This window comes from Podarcis muralis, chromosome 3 (genome assembly GCF_964188315.1).
Source record: "Podarcis muralis chromosome 3, rPodMur119.hap1.1, whole genome shotgun sequence".
NCBI lineage: Eukaryota > Metazoa > Chordata > Lepidosauria > Squamata > Lacertidae > Podarcis > Podarcis muralis.
In genome coordinates this window covers 43,856,351-43,870,552 of record NC_135657.1, presented here as the reverse complement: position 1 = coordinate 43,870,552, position 14,202 = coordinate 43,856,351, and the positions used below count along the sequence as shown (strand labels likewise).

At 40.3% G+C, this 14,202-nt stretch overlaps 1 protein-coding gene across 1 annotated transcript in view; it reads left to right on the top strand.

The window, feature by feature from the left end:
- Nucleotides 1–8,835, top strand: part of WDR64 (WD repeat domain 64) — a 71,111-nt gene extending 62,276 nt beyond the window's left edge. The window contains exons 26-28 of the mRNA XM_028724115.2: nt 381–461; nt 6,575–6,670; nt 8,101–8,835. Coding sequence (XP_028579948.2) covers nt 381–461; nt 6,575–6,670; nt 8,101–8,166 — 243 coding nt within the window. The 3' untranslated portion in view covers nt 8,167–8,835. The remainder of the gene's footprint in view (nt 1–380; nt 462–6,574; nt 6,671–8,100) is intronic.
- Nucleotides 8,836–14,202: the final 5,367 nt, after the last annotated feature.

The window sequence follows — 14,202 nt, the reverse complement described above, 5'->3', positions numbered from 1 at the left end:
CATGTGAAGACTGCATCCATGCATGGGGTGGGGGTAGATTGTCACCAGTTCTTCCAGTGTCACCAGACAATGCAGACTCCTCTTCAGACCCTTGCCTGTTAGCATGAAGGTCAGAAGAAGGTTTCGGAAAAGCACCTTCTGAGCCCTGATTTGACAATTTTGACGGTAGCACCAGATTTTATTTGATTTTTCATTTGTTGATACATGTTTCTGTTCAGGTAACTAGGAAGATCAGTATTGGCCATAATGTTAAATCACTGAATGTACTAAATGCTATACAATTAGATGTGGTGGGCTTTTTATTTATTTCATTATAAGTATTTGTTTTTGAGTTTTTTGCTGGAAATGAAAATACCGATGGTATTGTTTGTGTCTTCTAGATTAACAAACACCCCCTGGAAAGTTTCAAATCTGGCAGCAAAGATACTGGTGTTGTATTTGGGTCTATACCTATATACAGGGTGAGTTCAAAGTAATTTGCTTAAATAAATGTTTCGTAATGGAAGAAACATTAAAATTAAGCAATGTCTCGGATTGTGAATTGCTACCATTTGCTTCTCATTTAAGTATCTCCTTTTTACTGAGCTTGAATTATTCCTTTTCTGCTCTGAGTTTTGTTTCCTTCCTATAAAATATCAACTGTCCTGTAAGATACATTTTGGCTCACCTATTATAGCAAGTAATATTGGACTTTTACTAAGGCCTTGAGCATCACATATGGGCTATAAAACACCTGCATTCAGCATGTTGTCATAATGCCAGGGCTGTCTGTAGATGAGATACTGAGCCACAGTTATATCCAATCCTATGCCTACTTACCCAGAAGCAGGTCCTGCTCAGTTCAGTGGGAATTGCTGCCAAGAAAACAAGCATGTGATCACAGACTTAGACTGCAATCCTGTACGCACTTAACTGGAAGTAAGTTCCATTCAACTCAGTATGTGCTAGTCCCATTAAACTCAATTGAGATGGAGCTTACTTCTGACACACAGGATTGTACTATATACCATATATTTTGACCTGGCTGTGCACATTGCTCCTCAGCTCAGTTTTTCCCCATCCTAGCACCCTCCAGATGTTTTGGACTACAACTTTCATCAACCAGCATAGCCATTCTGGCAAGCGTTCTGCTGTAGTCTAAAACAGCTGGAGGACATCAGGTTGGGGAAGGCTGCCTTGAGCTTTCTTTATCTAAGGAGAACCAATTTTTGCATTCCACCTTAATACATGCTGTCACCTTCCCTCACCTTCTTGTTTCCTCCCGCTATCCTCAGAAGACTTGATTATGCAAACTCAAAGAAGCTCTGCTTGTTGTTATTATGTGAATGAAGAAATCCTGGGTTCAGGCTCCCAACTCTTCCTTGAACTAAATGGCCTTAGGGAAGCCACCATCTCCCCCATACCACAATATAGGCATTAGGTAAGGGCTAGAGGTGCCCTTCTGCTAATGGAAGGGGCTGCAGTCCAGCAGAGGCTCCTGCTCATGGAAGGAAGAGGACAGGCAATTTCCACTGGTTCTCCTTGCAGCTCCCTGCACACATTGCCATGCTGTTCTAGAGGGTTCTCATCTCACAAAGCAGATTTTCAGTGGACGGGGAAATCAGAGAAATTTGCCTCTCCCTCCTTATGTAAGTGGGAGTGGAATGCTGAAATCAATCCTGTTAAATTTTATTGTAATAATCACTGAGCTATTTTATGTGAAGTACATTGAACATTAACAAGTCCTGTATAAGTGCTATTGTTACGATCAATGTTGTCAAATTCATTCACCTCTATTCCAGTTCTGCCACTGCTCAATATCTGCCTTTCCTTCACTCAAGTTTTTTGCCTTCCCATCTTAGTGATACTGTGACTCTTCCCGCTCTCATAGAATCTTGGAAAAGGCACTCAACTGGCATTGTCCTAAGAGATGTTTAGGACTGATGTGTGATATGATATACCAGGCATAGGCAAACTCAGCCCTCCAGATGTTTTGGGACTACAACTCCCACAATCCCTGGCTAACAGGACCAGTGGTCAGGGATGGTGGGAATTGTAGTCCCAGAACATCTGGAGGGCCGAGTTTGCCTATGCCTGTGATATACACTGGATGTGAATAGGCAATGAGAAAAGTTTCCAGGAAAAAAAGCAAACAAACATGAACATGGCTTTGGCTAGACTTTGCCAATATGGTGCCTTCCAAATGTTTAAGCCTTTCTCCCAGCATCTCTGACCTTTCATGGTACAAGTGTTAGGTAAGATGAAAACTGCTATTGTGTGCTGGGGCCTAGCATGACAGAGGTTTGTCCCAGTTGGCTCCTAGATGCTCTAGACACTTGAGCCTTAAAGCTGAGCCTTAAATTCATTTTTCTGTTACACTGTCAGTCTTCCATTACCCGTTATTAGTTTAAAAGAATTTTGTGACATGCTTTCTGACAGAGAAGCAATAAAACCTGAAAAACATTCGCTTCCATTTTTTTCCAACTCTGCAGTTACAAATCAGGAATATCACTGTTACAAAGTCACAGGGAGTTAAAGACGAGTAAAAATAGAAATATAACACATTTCAGTAGTTCTATTTGGGGGAAGTACATTATTCCAAAAGCTGTGTCTTGTTGACTAAGCAGCCATAAAATGTTGTTCTTGCCTTTAAAATAACGCTTATATATTTGAGTGGTGAGAAGCTCCAGGGGCACAGCACTTACCCAGGGTTGGTTCTTTTTAGAAGATGTTTTTTGGAGGTTTAATTGTGTTTTGTTGTACTTGGGTTTATTTACAAATACGCATGTTGATCATAAATGGGGACACACATTTAGCCAAAGTTTAGCCAACATATAGGCAAAGTTCACTACCCCTACAACAGATCTCCATAGAAACAGCCAACACCCTATGAAGCCCAAAACTCTCTTCACACACCAACACCTGAATTGCCTCTTCCTTAGCTGGGAAGGCAGAAGAACTGCTCTCTTCTCTGATCAAGTTTCCTATTCGAAACATTCCCAAAATCTTCCTGCATGGAAAACCAATTTTCTAAATATTGAGTTCCCATGACAATAGACTGCCTGTAGTTTACCTAACAAAAGGATGGATTGGCTAACAGGTTTGACCAACTTTAAGCAACCTTTCTGATCTGCTCCTTTCCAATATTAACAATATTTGGCTTCGAATACTGCAAAGCAGATTCAGAAGTCGAAAATTTTAATACAGTATGACATTTTGTTAAGGATTGGAAATTTGGCAGTCTGCTGAATAAAAGACTGGCACAAAATCAGGTATGGTCCTGATCCTGACACCCTTTACATCTTTTCCACTCCTTCCCATACATACACTATCCCATGTCTGAGACTTTCCTGTTGCTGATAACTAACCCACAAACGGTGCTGCGCTCATGGGACAACTGCTTGGAAAGCTCCAATTGCATCACGTATGTGTTGTTTAATAGGAAAACACCCTAACAAAATGTGCACCAAGCTACAGAAAACCCACATTCTAAAATGTTACATGGAAAAAACAAACAAAAAACGAGGCACTACACTTCTGTAAAACAAGAAAATCCTTAATAAAATATTTAATAAAAAAAAAGAAGAAGAAAAAAGAAAACCCACATTCTCCATTTCAACTCTTAGTCAATTGGGATTTGTGCATTAAGGCCACAGTCCTATCTATACCTGCTTAACTGAGAAAAGGTGCAATTGAACTTGAGTGTAGGATTGCACTGTGAAAAAGACACATCTGAAAATACGTTATATAGAGCTAAAAACAAATAACAAAAGTAATTGCAGAATGTGACTCTCTCGCTTTTCACTGGGGTACAAAATGAAAGTCAACAAGGAAATATTAGACTTTTTTTTAACATACAGGAAAGGAAAATTAAGTTCACACATATACAATGGGAGATACCTGGCATGAGCAAACCACCTTTCTAGAGAAAGATTTAGAGAGAGTAATATATGAGCAATTGAAAATGAGCCAAAATGCAAGCCAAAATCACTTTCCACCTCTACAGAAGTAATAGAAATCCTCCTTCATTCAGCACAGCTAAGTGTTTTTGCTACCACAAGCTACTCTTCATGTAGAAGACAGATTCTGTCAGGGCAGGCTAAAGGCAACAGGTGTATCTTGCTTATAGAAAAGAGATTGCAATCCAAAGCACTCTTAAAAACTTATATGCCGGGTTTTTTTGGTTTTCGTTTTAAACTTAATTAGTGCTTTTCCCTTATCAATCTCAAAGCAGTTCACAGTGTGCATTAAAGTAATTAAGATCAGCAAGTGACAACAATTAAAACATCTAGGTAGTTGCATCACATAATTTCAGTAACGACAGCAGCCAGTCAAGAAATGCCATGGGGAGCTCATTCACAAAATGGGCACAACAGTGCATATTAGAATTACTTATAGGGATAGAGAAGGATTTACTTGATTTGATCCAGCCAGATCCTGATTATCTGGATTGGTTCACTACTCTACTTTAGTCCATTTTAGAATCTGCAGTCGTGGGGGCTGAGAGCAATAAAGTGCCTTCAAGTTCTGTCACTCTCAGTGGGGACTTGCTCTGTTCTACTCAAAGTGCACAGCAGCAAAACCAACCAACCAACCATATGCTAGTAGCTGGATTATTTCTGGAATTTTTTATAGGTGGTGGATTTAAAATGGACAAAGGCACCACTGGAGCTCTCAGACTACCTTGTAGATGTTTTTATTTCATGCTGACTTAAAAGGATTTCCCTTTTAAAAATCAAACAAGACAGGTGTAGTTCTGTCCCTTTGTAGAAGTGGAACAGACAGGACCGCAATGGGTCTCTCCATCCTTAATGACTTCTGAGCAAAAAGGCGCAGGATGGATCTCAAATAAGGAGGGTGGTGTTTGCTGACAGCGAATACTAACAACAAAACAAGGCAGGGAGACAGAGGGGGGGAGACAGCTGTACATGTTGCCCACTAATGACAGCACAAGAATGAATGGTTTTAAAACGAAGGGAGGCAAATACAGAGAACATGCACCACTTGCAGCATCCATGTTCTGGAATAAACATCCATTTTATATGGTGGCAATGGAACTTACAGTTCATGGGTGAATTCTTTAGAGTGTAAAATTGATAGGGGCTTTGAAGAAGAAACAGTACCTCAGCAGAAGCAGCTGTCTTGAGGGGGGCTGTTGGATCTTCTTCCTTGGAGGTTTTTCAAGAAGAGGCCAGACGGGCACAAGCTATATTGTCTTGGGGGAAATAGTTGAAGAAGGTAATTAGCTGGGATTCTTCAAACCATGTAGATGTGACCAAAAGAATGACACTGTTCCAAAAGCAAAAGCCAGAAGAACAAGTTTGCTTTTTTTTGGAAATTATAACCCGACACCATATTGGTAAGATTTTTAGGTCACTACTGGCTGGGTTGCCAAAAGGCTATTTTTGTAAGCAGGAAAATGTTGGTGATGGAGTGGTTTCACTTCAGGCTATCTGTACACCACAAATGGCAAAAATTGGCATGAGAGGACAGGTATATTGGTATAAAAGGCTTTGTAGTCTAGAAGCGTCTGTAGATTTATTTCACAAAGTTCATTATGGCCCCTTAAATAAACGAACACCAACATGACTACATAGGCAAGCAATGTTATCATTCTTATGAGTCCTATCTTGTTGGCACTACTCAGAAAGTAACTTTGAAAAATAACAGATAAAAAACCCGTCAGTTTAACTCTCACCTCAGCACCCACAGCATTTATTTCCCATTCTCAAAAACAGCCAAAGAGCCTTGAAGCACTCTAAATAACTAACTTATTATGGCATAAGCTTTCATGGACTTTATCAGAAGCATGAAGATAAATCTCAGTGGTCAGTCATATGAAGAAGAAATTTATAAGTTGAATGGCTATGAGATGACTAAATTAAAGTCAATGAGACCTTCAATAAATGTTATAAGCACACCTTTAACCTTTCACGGTACCAAGTTGGTGATAATTACTGAGGTTATAGTATTAACAACTGTAGTGGGCAGGGAACCATTCACAGCAAACAGTCATAGATAGCACAGATATGTTGGTATTGACCATTTAATTAACTTGTGAATTATTTATCTCCATTTCACCCACTGCAAGCTGAAACTGCTTGATGCATTTTTGCGTTGTATTCTTCCATTAAAAGTATTCCACAATGGCCACCATAAGGTCAATTACAGAATGTCCCAGGAGTTGGGGATATTTTCTCACTGGTTTATGGACAATCCATTCATGATGTCAGATTTGTGGCCATTTGTGCTTTTGCATAGAGACTTGTCATGTGTGTCCTATTTAGAATGCAGAAGAGCATTGTTGGCATAAATCACACCTACCTCAGCTATGTATGTGTTAATTACATTTCCCTGGCAAATAACTTCTATCTCAGCCTCAGTTTACCTTCTGAAAAAGAAATTATAATATTGACCTACTGCAAGGGGATTGCTGTGAGGCTGGACATGATAAATGTAAAAAACTTGTACATCAAAAGTGTTTTATATAAATAACAGCAAGAAGCTGACTAAGGGATTTTTCCTTAGTGCAGATTTCACAAATGTTGCACCTGTCCACATAATTCTTGATTTTTTTCTAAATTACTTGTAAAAGGTTGCAACTCCTCCGAAGATTAAACCTATTCATACAAAGGATCAGGAAGACTCTGTTGACAGTATTGGCATGAGAAGCAGAATTATTTCCCATTCAGTAAGTGTACTGTTTCTTCGTGTAGCATGCATGTTATGTCTAAGAATGGGAGGCGCGTGGAGGGAGTTTCTGGATTTTAAATTTCAGGCAATACAACCGAATCTGCCTAAATTCAAACAATTCACCTTCTGAACTGACACATCTGTTTGGCTACTTCTTGGTCAATTGGCTGTGGGTCGTTTGTTTTGAAAAAATGAAATTAAGATTGGGACAAATAATAAAGTGCAAAAAGCAAAACAGTAAACTGTTATAACATGGTTATAGCATTCTTTTTTCATCACAGTGAACCTTCAAAGTCTACAAGCCAGGATGGGGGAGAAATCCAATTCACTTTGCATTTATAGGCAAACCTCCCTAATTCACCCTTTCCAAAACAATATGTTGAAATTTGCCCTTCTCTGAATTTTGAAAGGCAGTTTCTAGCCAAGTGATATGTAGAAAAATGCAAATACTAAAGTGTGCATATATATTTGTGAAAATAACATACAGAAAATAGTTATAGTGGGGAAAATTTGCTTTGCAAAGATGTATGTGTTAGGGGAAATTGCATACAAATATATGTATTTTGGGTGAAATTTGCCCTAAAATGCTGGTTGGTTTTTACAACGATTTGGGGGGGGGGTCACAATGATGTGGAAATGTGGAGATCCGAACTTAAGAGTGAAAAAATTACAAAATGGAAAGAAACTGAAATGGACAGATTAGCCCATCCCTCCCTCCAAGTAAATATGCCCCCCCCCCACGAAATGCTGGCAAAGAAGTACAGGGGAGTGTATTGCCAGTAGTGTAAAAGTGTAACAGATGGGAGTGTAAGAAAGCAGACATATTCTAATGTTGCTCTTCTCATCTGCCAAATCAGAAGTTGTCTGACAGGGCCCCATTAGCAGTAGGGTGGAGCAGAGAAGAGACCACCCCTTCTTTCCTGCAAGGCAAGCTGAAACCATAAAGCAAGGAAGACTGACTCTTGTGCCTTTAAGTAGTACTAGTTTTTCAGCATTAGCTGTAGGGAAACTACTTACCGTTGCTGAACCTTTCTACCTGTTTAGAACCCCACAAACCTCTATGTTTAGAACACCACAAACCTCTTGACTACTATGTGCTTGTAGTCAAGCTGCTCCCACTTGCCCTATAGTTCCCGTCAGTCAACCTCCTTAAGCTAAATCCTAGCCGCCTTCCTTTAAAAACTCATATGTCTTTTGCAAGATCTGGACCAAAAGCAAGCAAAGCAATTTAACAAGAGGGCTGCACAAGAATCACGGAAGGTGGGAAGAGAGATTGGGCCTTCTGATTGTAATAGACTCATGTGTGCTGGTACCGCCTTTGATATTCAGGATCTTGTGCAAAGATTGGTATAATGCTCACATACTATTTGGGTTACTTTGCCTTAAAATGGGCATAAGTAAGCATTTGTTCTGCTCTTTCTCTTACAGCCATCGCGTGTCGCCGCTGCCAAAGCTGCCAAAGCTGCAAAAACCCTTCAGGCCCCTCCTTTCTAACCTCCTCTAATGCCAATCCAAGTATGAAAACCATGAAACAGGAAGATGTGTTGCAATGAACATCGGTGAAAATAAAATCGTGATAACACAAAAGGAAAGATCACTGGATTTTTGTATCTGAAACACTAGGCATGCACAAGCCGACAGACATCGATTTCAGCAGTTTCTTTTCCCGTTGTTAATATCATTGTTGTACTCCAACAGAGGAATTTTAAAGTGAGACTCCAGCACACTATACCTGAACTAGAACTAATAACTAAATTTAATTCTGTTTATTTGGGCTTAGATGGAAACCGTGGCTTCCTGTTCCACCTCAGGTGTTGATTTACTGAGCAGTGCTAAAATGATTGTGTTTTCACTAGTTACTGCTGTTGGGAATAATTTCTGTGTTTGTTGGTGTTAATTTAGACTTGAGTTGAATTGTTACAGACTGTGCTTTTTGCATGTCTTTGCCATTTTTACCCCAATGTTTGCAGTTTTTCCTGTCCTCTGTACACTCATACCTGCCAGTTGAAGATACTGTGCCTCTGATGAACTGTACTCTGGTCCATGAAAACTTATATGCCATAATAAAGTTACTAGTCTTTAAGATGCTATGAGGCTCTCTGTTGGTTTTGCTGCAAAAGGCTAAGATTACCCTTCTGGATCATGTTGAAAACTTCCTGCCGATTGGGATGCAGGTGGCGCTGTGGTCTAAACCACTGAGCCTAGGGCTTGCCGATTGGAAGGTTGGCGGTTCGAATCCCCGTGACAGGGTGAGCTCCCGTTCGGTCCCAGCTCCTGCGAACCTAGCAGTTCAAAAGCATGTCAAAGTGCAAGTAGATAAATAGGTACCGCTCTGGCGGGAAGGTAAATGGCGTTTCCATGTGTTGCTCTGGTTTTGTCAGCTGCTGCTTAGTCATGCTGGCCACATGACCCGGAAAAACTGTCTGCGGACAAACATCGGCTCCCTCGGCCAGTAAAGCGAGATGAGCACCACAACCCCAGAGTCGTTCGCGACTGGACTTAACTGTCAGGGGTCTTTTACCTTTACCTAATCCTGCCGATGAGGCACTGGCAGGGGAGGGAAGTCACATTCTCAAACTAGCTTATATGCAAGTACAGTACACACTTTGTATTATGAGTGCAATAAGATTTGTCTGGCATATAGAATAGCCAAGTAAGCCAGTCTTCCTGGCACTGAGAGAGAACCCAACATATATAAATATTTCTGAGAAAACGAGCCTGTGTTATATCCCTTCCAAATACATGAAACAAATGGGGACTCAGGGGAAATCTTTAACTTCTCATGAAAACTAGCAGTGACAAGGTAGATAAACCATTTTCCTTCCTTGAAATAAGAAGAGGGATGCAAGTCCACTCACATTACTGGGCCTCTGTGTTCTACCACGCTCCCTGGGAGCAACCCAGAGGAACAATCTGCCCATGATGCAATCCTTCAAGATGGGCACCTACTTGCTAATGACACTGGAACATGGGTTGGGGCTCTTGTCTTCTGTCCCAGACCCTGCTCCAAGTGAGTCCTGCTATAGATGGGTCACCCTCTACTCTTGCTTTCCCCCAACTTGGTTCAGATGTTTTGAACTGCAACTTCCAGCAGGCCCAGCCATTATTGTCAATAGGCAGGGGTGATGGGAATTGTAGTCCAAATTATATGGAGGTTGGGAAAAGCTGCCCTGCCCAGTCTAATGATGGACTTCTTGCTACTTATCACTGTAAATGCTTTGCAAAATGTAACACTTTATCAGTCATCAATATTTTAATATTACTGATCCATGTTTAAGGGATTCTTCTTGTCTTAATATTATCCTAATGCGTAATTTCTTAAGAAACATCAGTCGATTGATTTACATAGGTATCCATGCCTCCCATTTCAAGGCAAAAAAAGTGTTCACAGAGTGGCTATAAAGTAAGCAGGGGTAAAAATTCTGTGACCCAACCATCTACAAGTCACCTACAGTAGCTGTGAAACTTCAATGTAACACTGTTGTTTTAAGTGTGAACAGACTGGGTTAAATGCTTTTCGGATTGTGCTTCTGGTACTAGCTGGTAAACCTGTGTGTAGGAATCTCATGTCAAAATGCTTTATGCAACACCTCGGAATTTTGTTGAGTGCTGGTTAAGATGTGTTCACCCACACATTTCAAGTGCACACCCTTATTCTGTGCGTGAACTGGCTCTCAGATGAATGCATGGAGTCCTCAGCACCACTTAAGCATCCATTAAAGGTCTCCCAGGTATGTTCTGACCTTGCTTGACACGACCGGTGTGATGCTTTGTGATTACATTTTAGATTTCATCTTCCTGTGGAGAGAGAAAACAGAACCTAATGGGACTTATGTGCTTCTTAAGGTCATTTTTATAAAAGTTAACTTCTAATGGAGAGTGTGTTGTTACGTGCATTAATCCCATAATACTTTTCTATACACAGAAGAATCCTGGCTGTGTTTTGTAACCTTGAAAATGCCTACTTTTGTTCCTTCCTTATGTCTTGTTTTTATGATACTGTTCCACTGTTTTTATGTTTGTATTTTTTGTACACTGTCTTAAGAAATCTTAGACATTTTAGAAGTTTAGAAATTCATTTATTCCATAAAATTTGTACAGCACTTGATTGTTTTTTTAAAAAATTGAAGCGGTTTTCAAAAAGAAAAAAGAAAACCAAGAAAAATTGACACCAGTACTTTCAAACAAAACTGAAAACAGATTATAATTACCTGAACTTTCAAAGCATCTGGGTACGCTTGTCTAAACAACGTTTTTAGCAAATAGCAGGTGTGGAAAGAGTACAGTGAAGGTGCCTGCTTGATCTCAAACGGCAGGGAGTTCCAAAGTATAGGTGCTGCCACACTAAGCAATCAGATTCTTACAATGAATATTACTGGAACAGGTATTATGTGGCACCTGTGGAAGTGCCAATTCTGTCGATCGATACGATCGAATGAGCGCATGTGCGGGTAAGGCAATCTCGTAGGTCTCATAGAAATGCTTTTAAATAAATAAATAATGCTGACTTGGGCTGTGTGTACACACTTCTGAATACTTTGGATGCAGTGCACACCCACCCCTGGTTTGGGAAGCAATGTACACAGGACATTAGTCACAATCTGTATGTATTCTGTATCTATCCTGACATTTCTTATGAAATACAGTGGTACCTCAGGTTACAGACGTTTAAGGTTACAGATGCTTCAGGTTATAGACTCCACTAACCCAGAAATATTACCTCGGGTTAAGAACTTTGCTTCAGGATGAGAACAGAAATCGTGTAGCGGCAGCACAGTGGCAGCGGGAGGCCCCATTAGCTAAAGTGGTACCTCAGGTTAAGAACAGTTTCAGGTTAAGAACAGACCTCCAGAACGAATTAAGTTCTTAACCTGAGGTGCCACTGTATTGCATTTTGATGCATTTCCCCGCAATCCAGTTTTGGTTTTAATCAGGAAGAAGAATGACCTACCCACCCACCCAGACAGACAGAAGACAGACATACACACCCCCTAGTAAAACAAGACAAATAATTGCAATAAAAACAGCACCAGCCCTTTCATTCAAAGCAGTCAGTTCCCAAAAGCCTGTTGGAACAAGAAATTATTCACCTGCTGGAGGAAGGACAAAAATGAGGGGGGAGTTCCAAAATCTAGCATTTGTTGTTTTAAGTACTTTGGGGTTGCATTGGCAAAAAAAGACTAATAAGCGTAAATAATAATAATAATCTGCACAACCCTGTTTTCTTTGGTAATAGGTACAGTCCTGCAAAACAGCTGACCTCCTAGGTTCAGACTTTTATCCCTGTCATCATAGCTGCATAAAACTTCCTAATTAAGTAACTGCCTCTCATTCTTTGTGTTCCATAATTTCAGCTGCTGCTGCTTTCTATTAATCCTGTCAAAGGCAGCAAGAAGGTCACCAAAAGCCACATACAGAGGTTGTCGATTTTGGAACACTGCCTTTTAACGAGGCCAGATGACTCCACGCCACCCTCAACACACAAAGAGAAATTGCATTCCAGTAAAAGAAACTCGGTCACCCCCACTGACCAGGCTTGCTTTGCCTTTCTGAAATTTATTATCTGGCACAGCCATTAAAAGCTTTCCATGTTCTTCTCCCTATGTCAGAAATTGTTTCTGCATCTCTCCCTTTTGCTCCTGTTCTCAGCAGGGAAATTGTACGGCAAATTGTGGCCAATTGATCAAAATGCCAAGTATGAGGTAGGGCTTCAGCAGTGCTTGGGTTTAAAAACAAAATGAAAAAAAGAGGGTGTAAGAGAACTTAAGCTGTACTTATGTCAGAGGTGGGGAAGCTTTTTCAGCTGTGGACCACATTTACTCTTGGCATTCACCCCGAGGTGTGGCAAAAAAAGTGTGTGTGTGTGTGTGTGTGTGTGTGTGTGTGTGTGGCCATGCCATACTCTCACATACCACACACTACACAAGCCACACTATACTCCCTCTGCAGCTCGGAGAAATCACCAGGAGTGGATTTTGCTGCTGGTGGTTGTCAAGCACTCAGGAAAGGTCAGAGTCCTCAACTGCATATTATGGTATGGTAATTATAATGATCTTTGCAGGCCAGTGTCAGCAACCTCTAAGCTTCTTTGCAACCAATAAAAGCCCATACGTTTTGTCAATTTGCGTACTTTTCCCCTGACACATCCCTGTTTCACAATCTTTCAAGCGTTACAGCAACACATTGATTTTAAACTGTGTAGGCAGCATTTGACTAAGAGCTGCAGTTTTCAATTGATGCCCTAAGACTGCAAAAGCTGCAGGTGAGGTGCGAAAAACAATATCTATATTTGAACCACCATATTTGCATATTTGCTGTGGGACATCTTGCACACTTTACATCACTGGTAAAGAAGTGACAAATGTGAATATATTTTTGTCCTTCGAGTGGGTTTGTTAATTTACACCTACTAGAAAAAGAAAGCATTTTGCATATGAGTGACAGTAATATGAAGAAGCCCACAGATGAAGAGTGGGGAAAAACAGTGAGTTCTCTGTTTTCTCACAAATCTGTGAGTTGTATAAAATCTCACTACAAGTTAAACACCCAAAACATTAAAGTGGCTAAGGAATGATTTGTTAAATGACCGACCCCAGCTGTAAAGTTTAACAAAAATAATGACCAGACTAGCCAAGTTAGATTGATGACGTCTGACCAATCTATGACAAGTTATTGCAAAGCTGCATACGTATTGATGGCTTGCAGGCCTATGCTCAGTGGAGCTTGCTTGCAAGTAAACATTCATTGTATCAGACGATATTTGAACCAAGAAGCAAATTAAGCAAATTAGCTTTGTAATGAATATATGCCAGCTATTTATTATATTGATGAAACTGTAATGTGTAAGAGTCCATGCTTAAAAGAATGAGTATAATGTGGTTCAGAGTTGATACTATTTTTTGTATCTTTATTTATTTTAGACCTTATTATGATTTATGTGGCAACAGTTAAATTTGGTTGTGTACTTTTTGATGGTTTGCTTGTTCTTTATGACTACTTGAACTTTGGAAAAGCCAGACCTCCCAAATGTCCCTATTTTTCAGGGGCAGTTTCGGATTTATAGAAGCCATCCTGATTCCTGAGTTGATCCCGGAATGTCCCGCTTTTCCGTAGAACATCCCTATTTTCATACGAGAAATACTGGAGGGTATGAGGTCATCCAACCCCTGAGCCATCTGAAGGCAATCCTGTATAGGGAAGTTGTTTTTAATGTTAAACGTTTTAATATATATTGTGATCTACCCAGAATAGCGGGGGGCAACCCAGTCAGATAGATGGGGTATTACCGTATTATTATTATTATTATTATTAAATAATATTTTCTTTGGAGAAATGTTGAAGGGTATGAAAGGCGGCATGCAAATAAAACGATTGACAAATAAAAAATAAATAACGGAGGGGGAATAGAACGAAACAGTCCTGTCCACCAGGAATTTGCCCTCCTCACTAACTACATTGCCCAGCAGGCGCGAGGTTATATTTGGGAAAACTGGGCCACGCTCCTGGCGGCCGCGTTGCATGCCGGGCGAT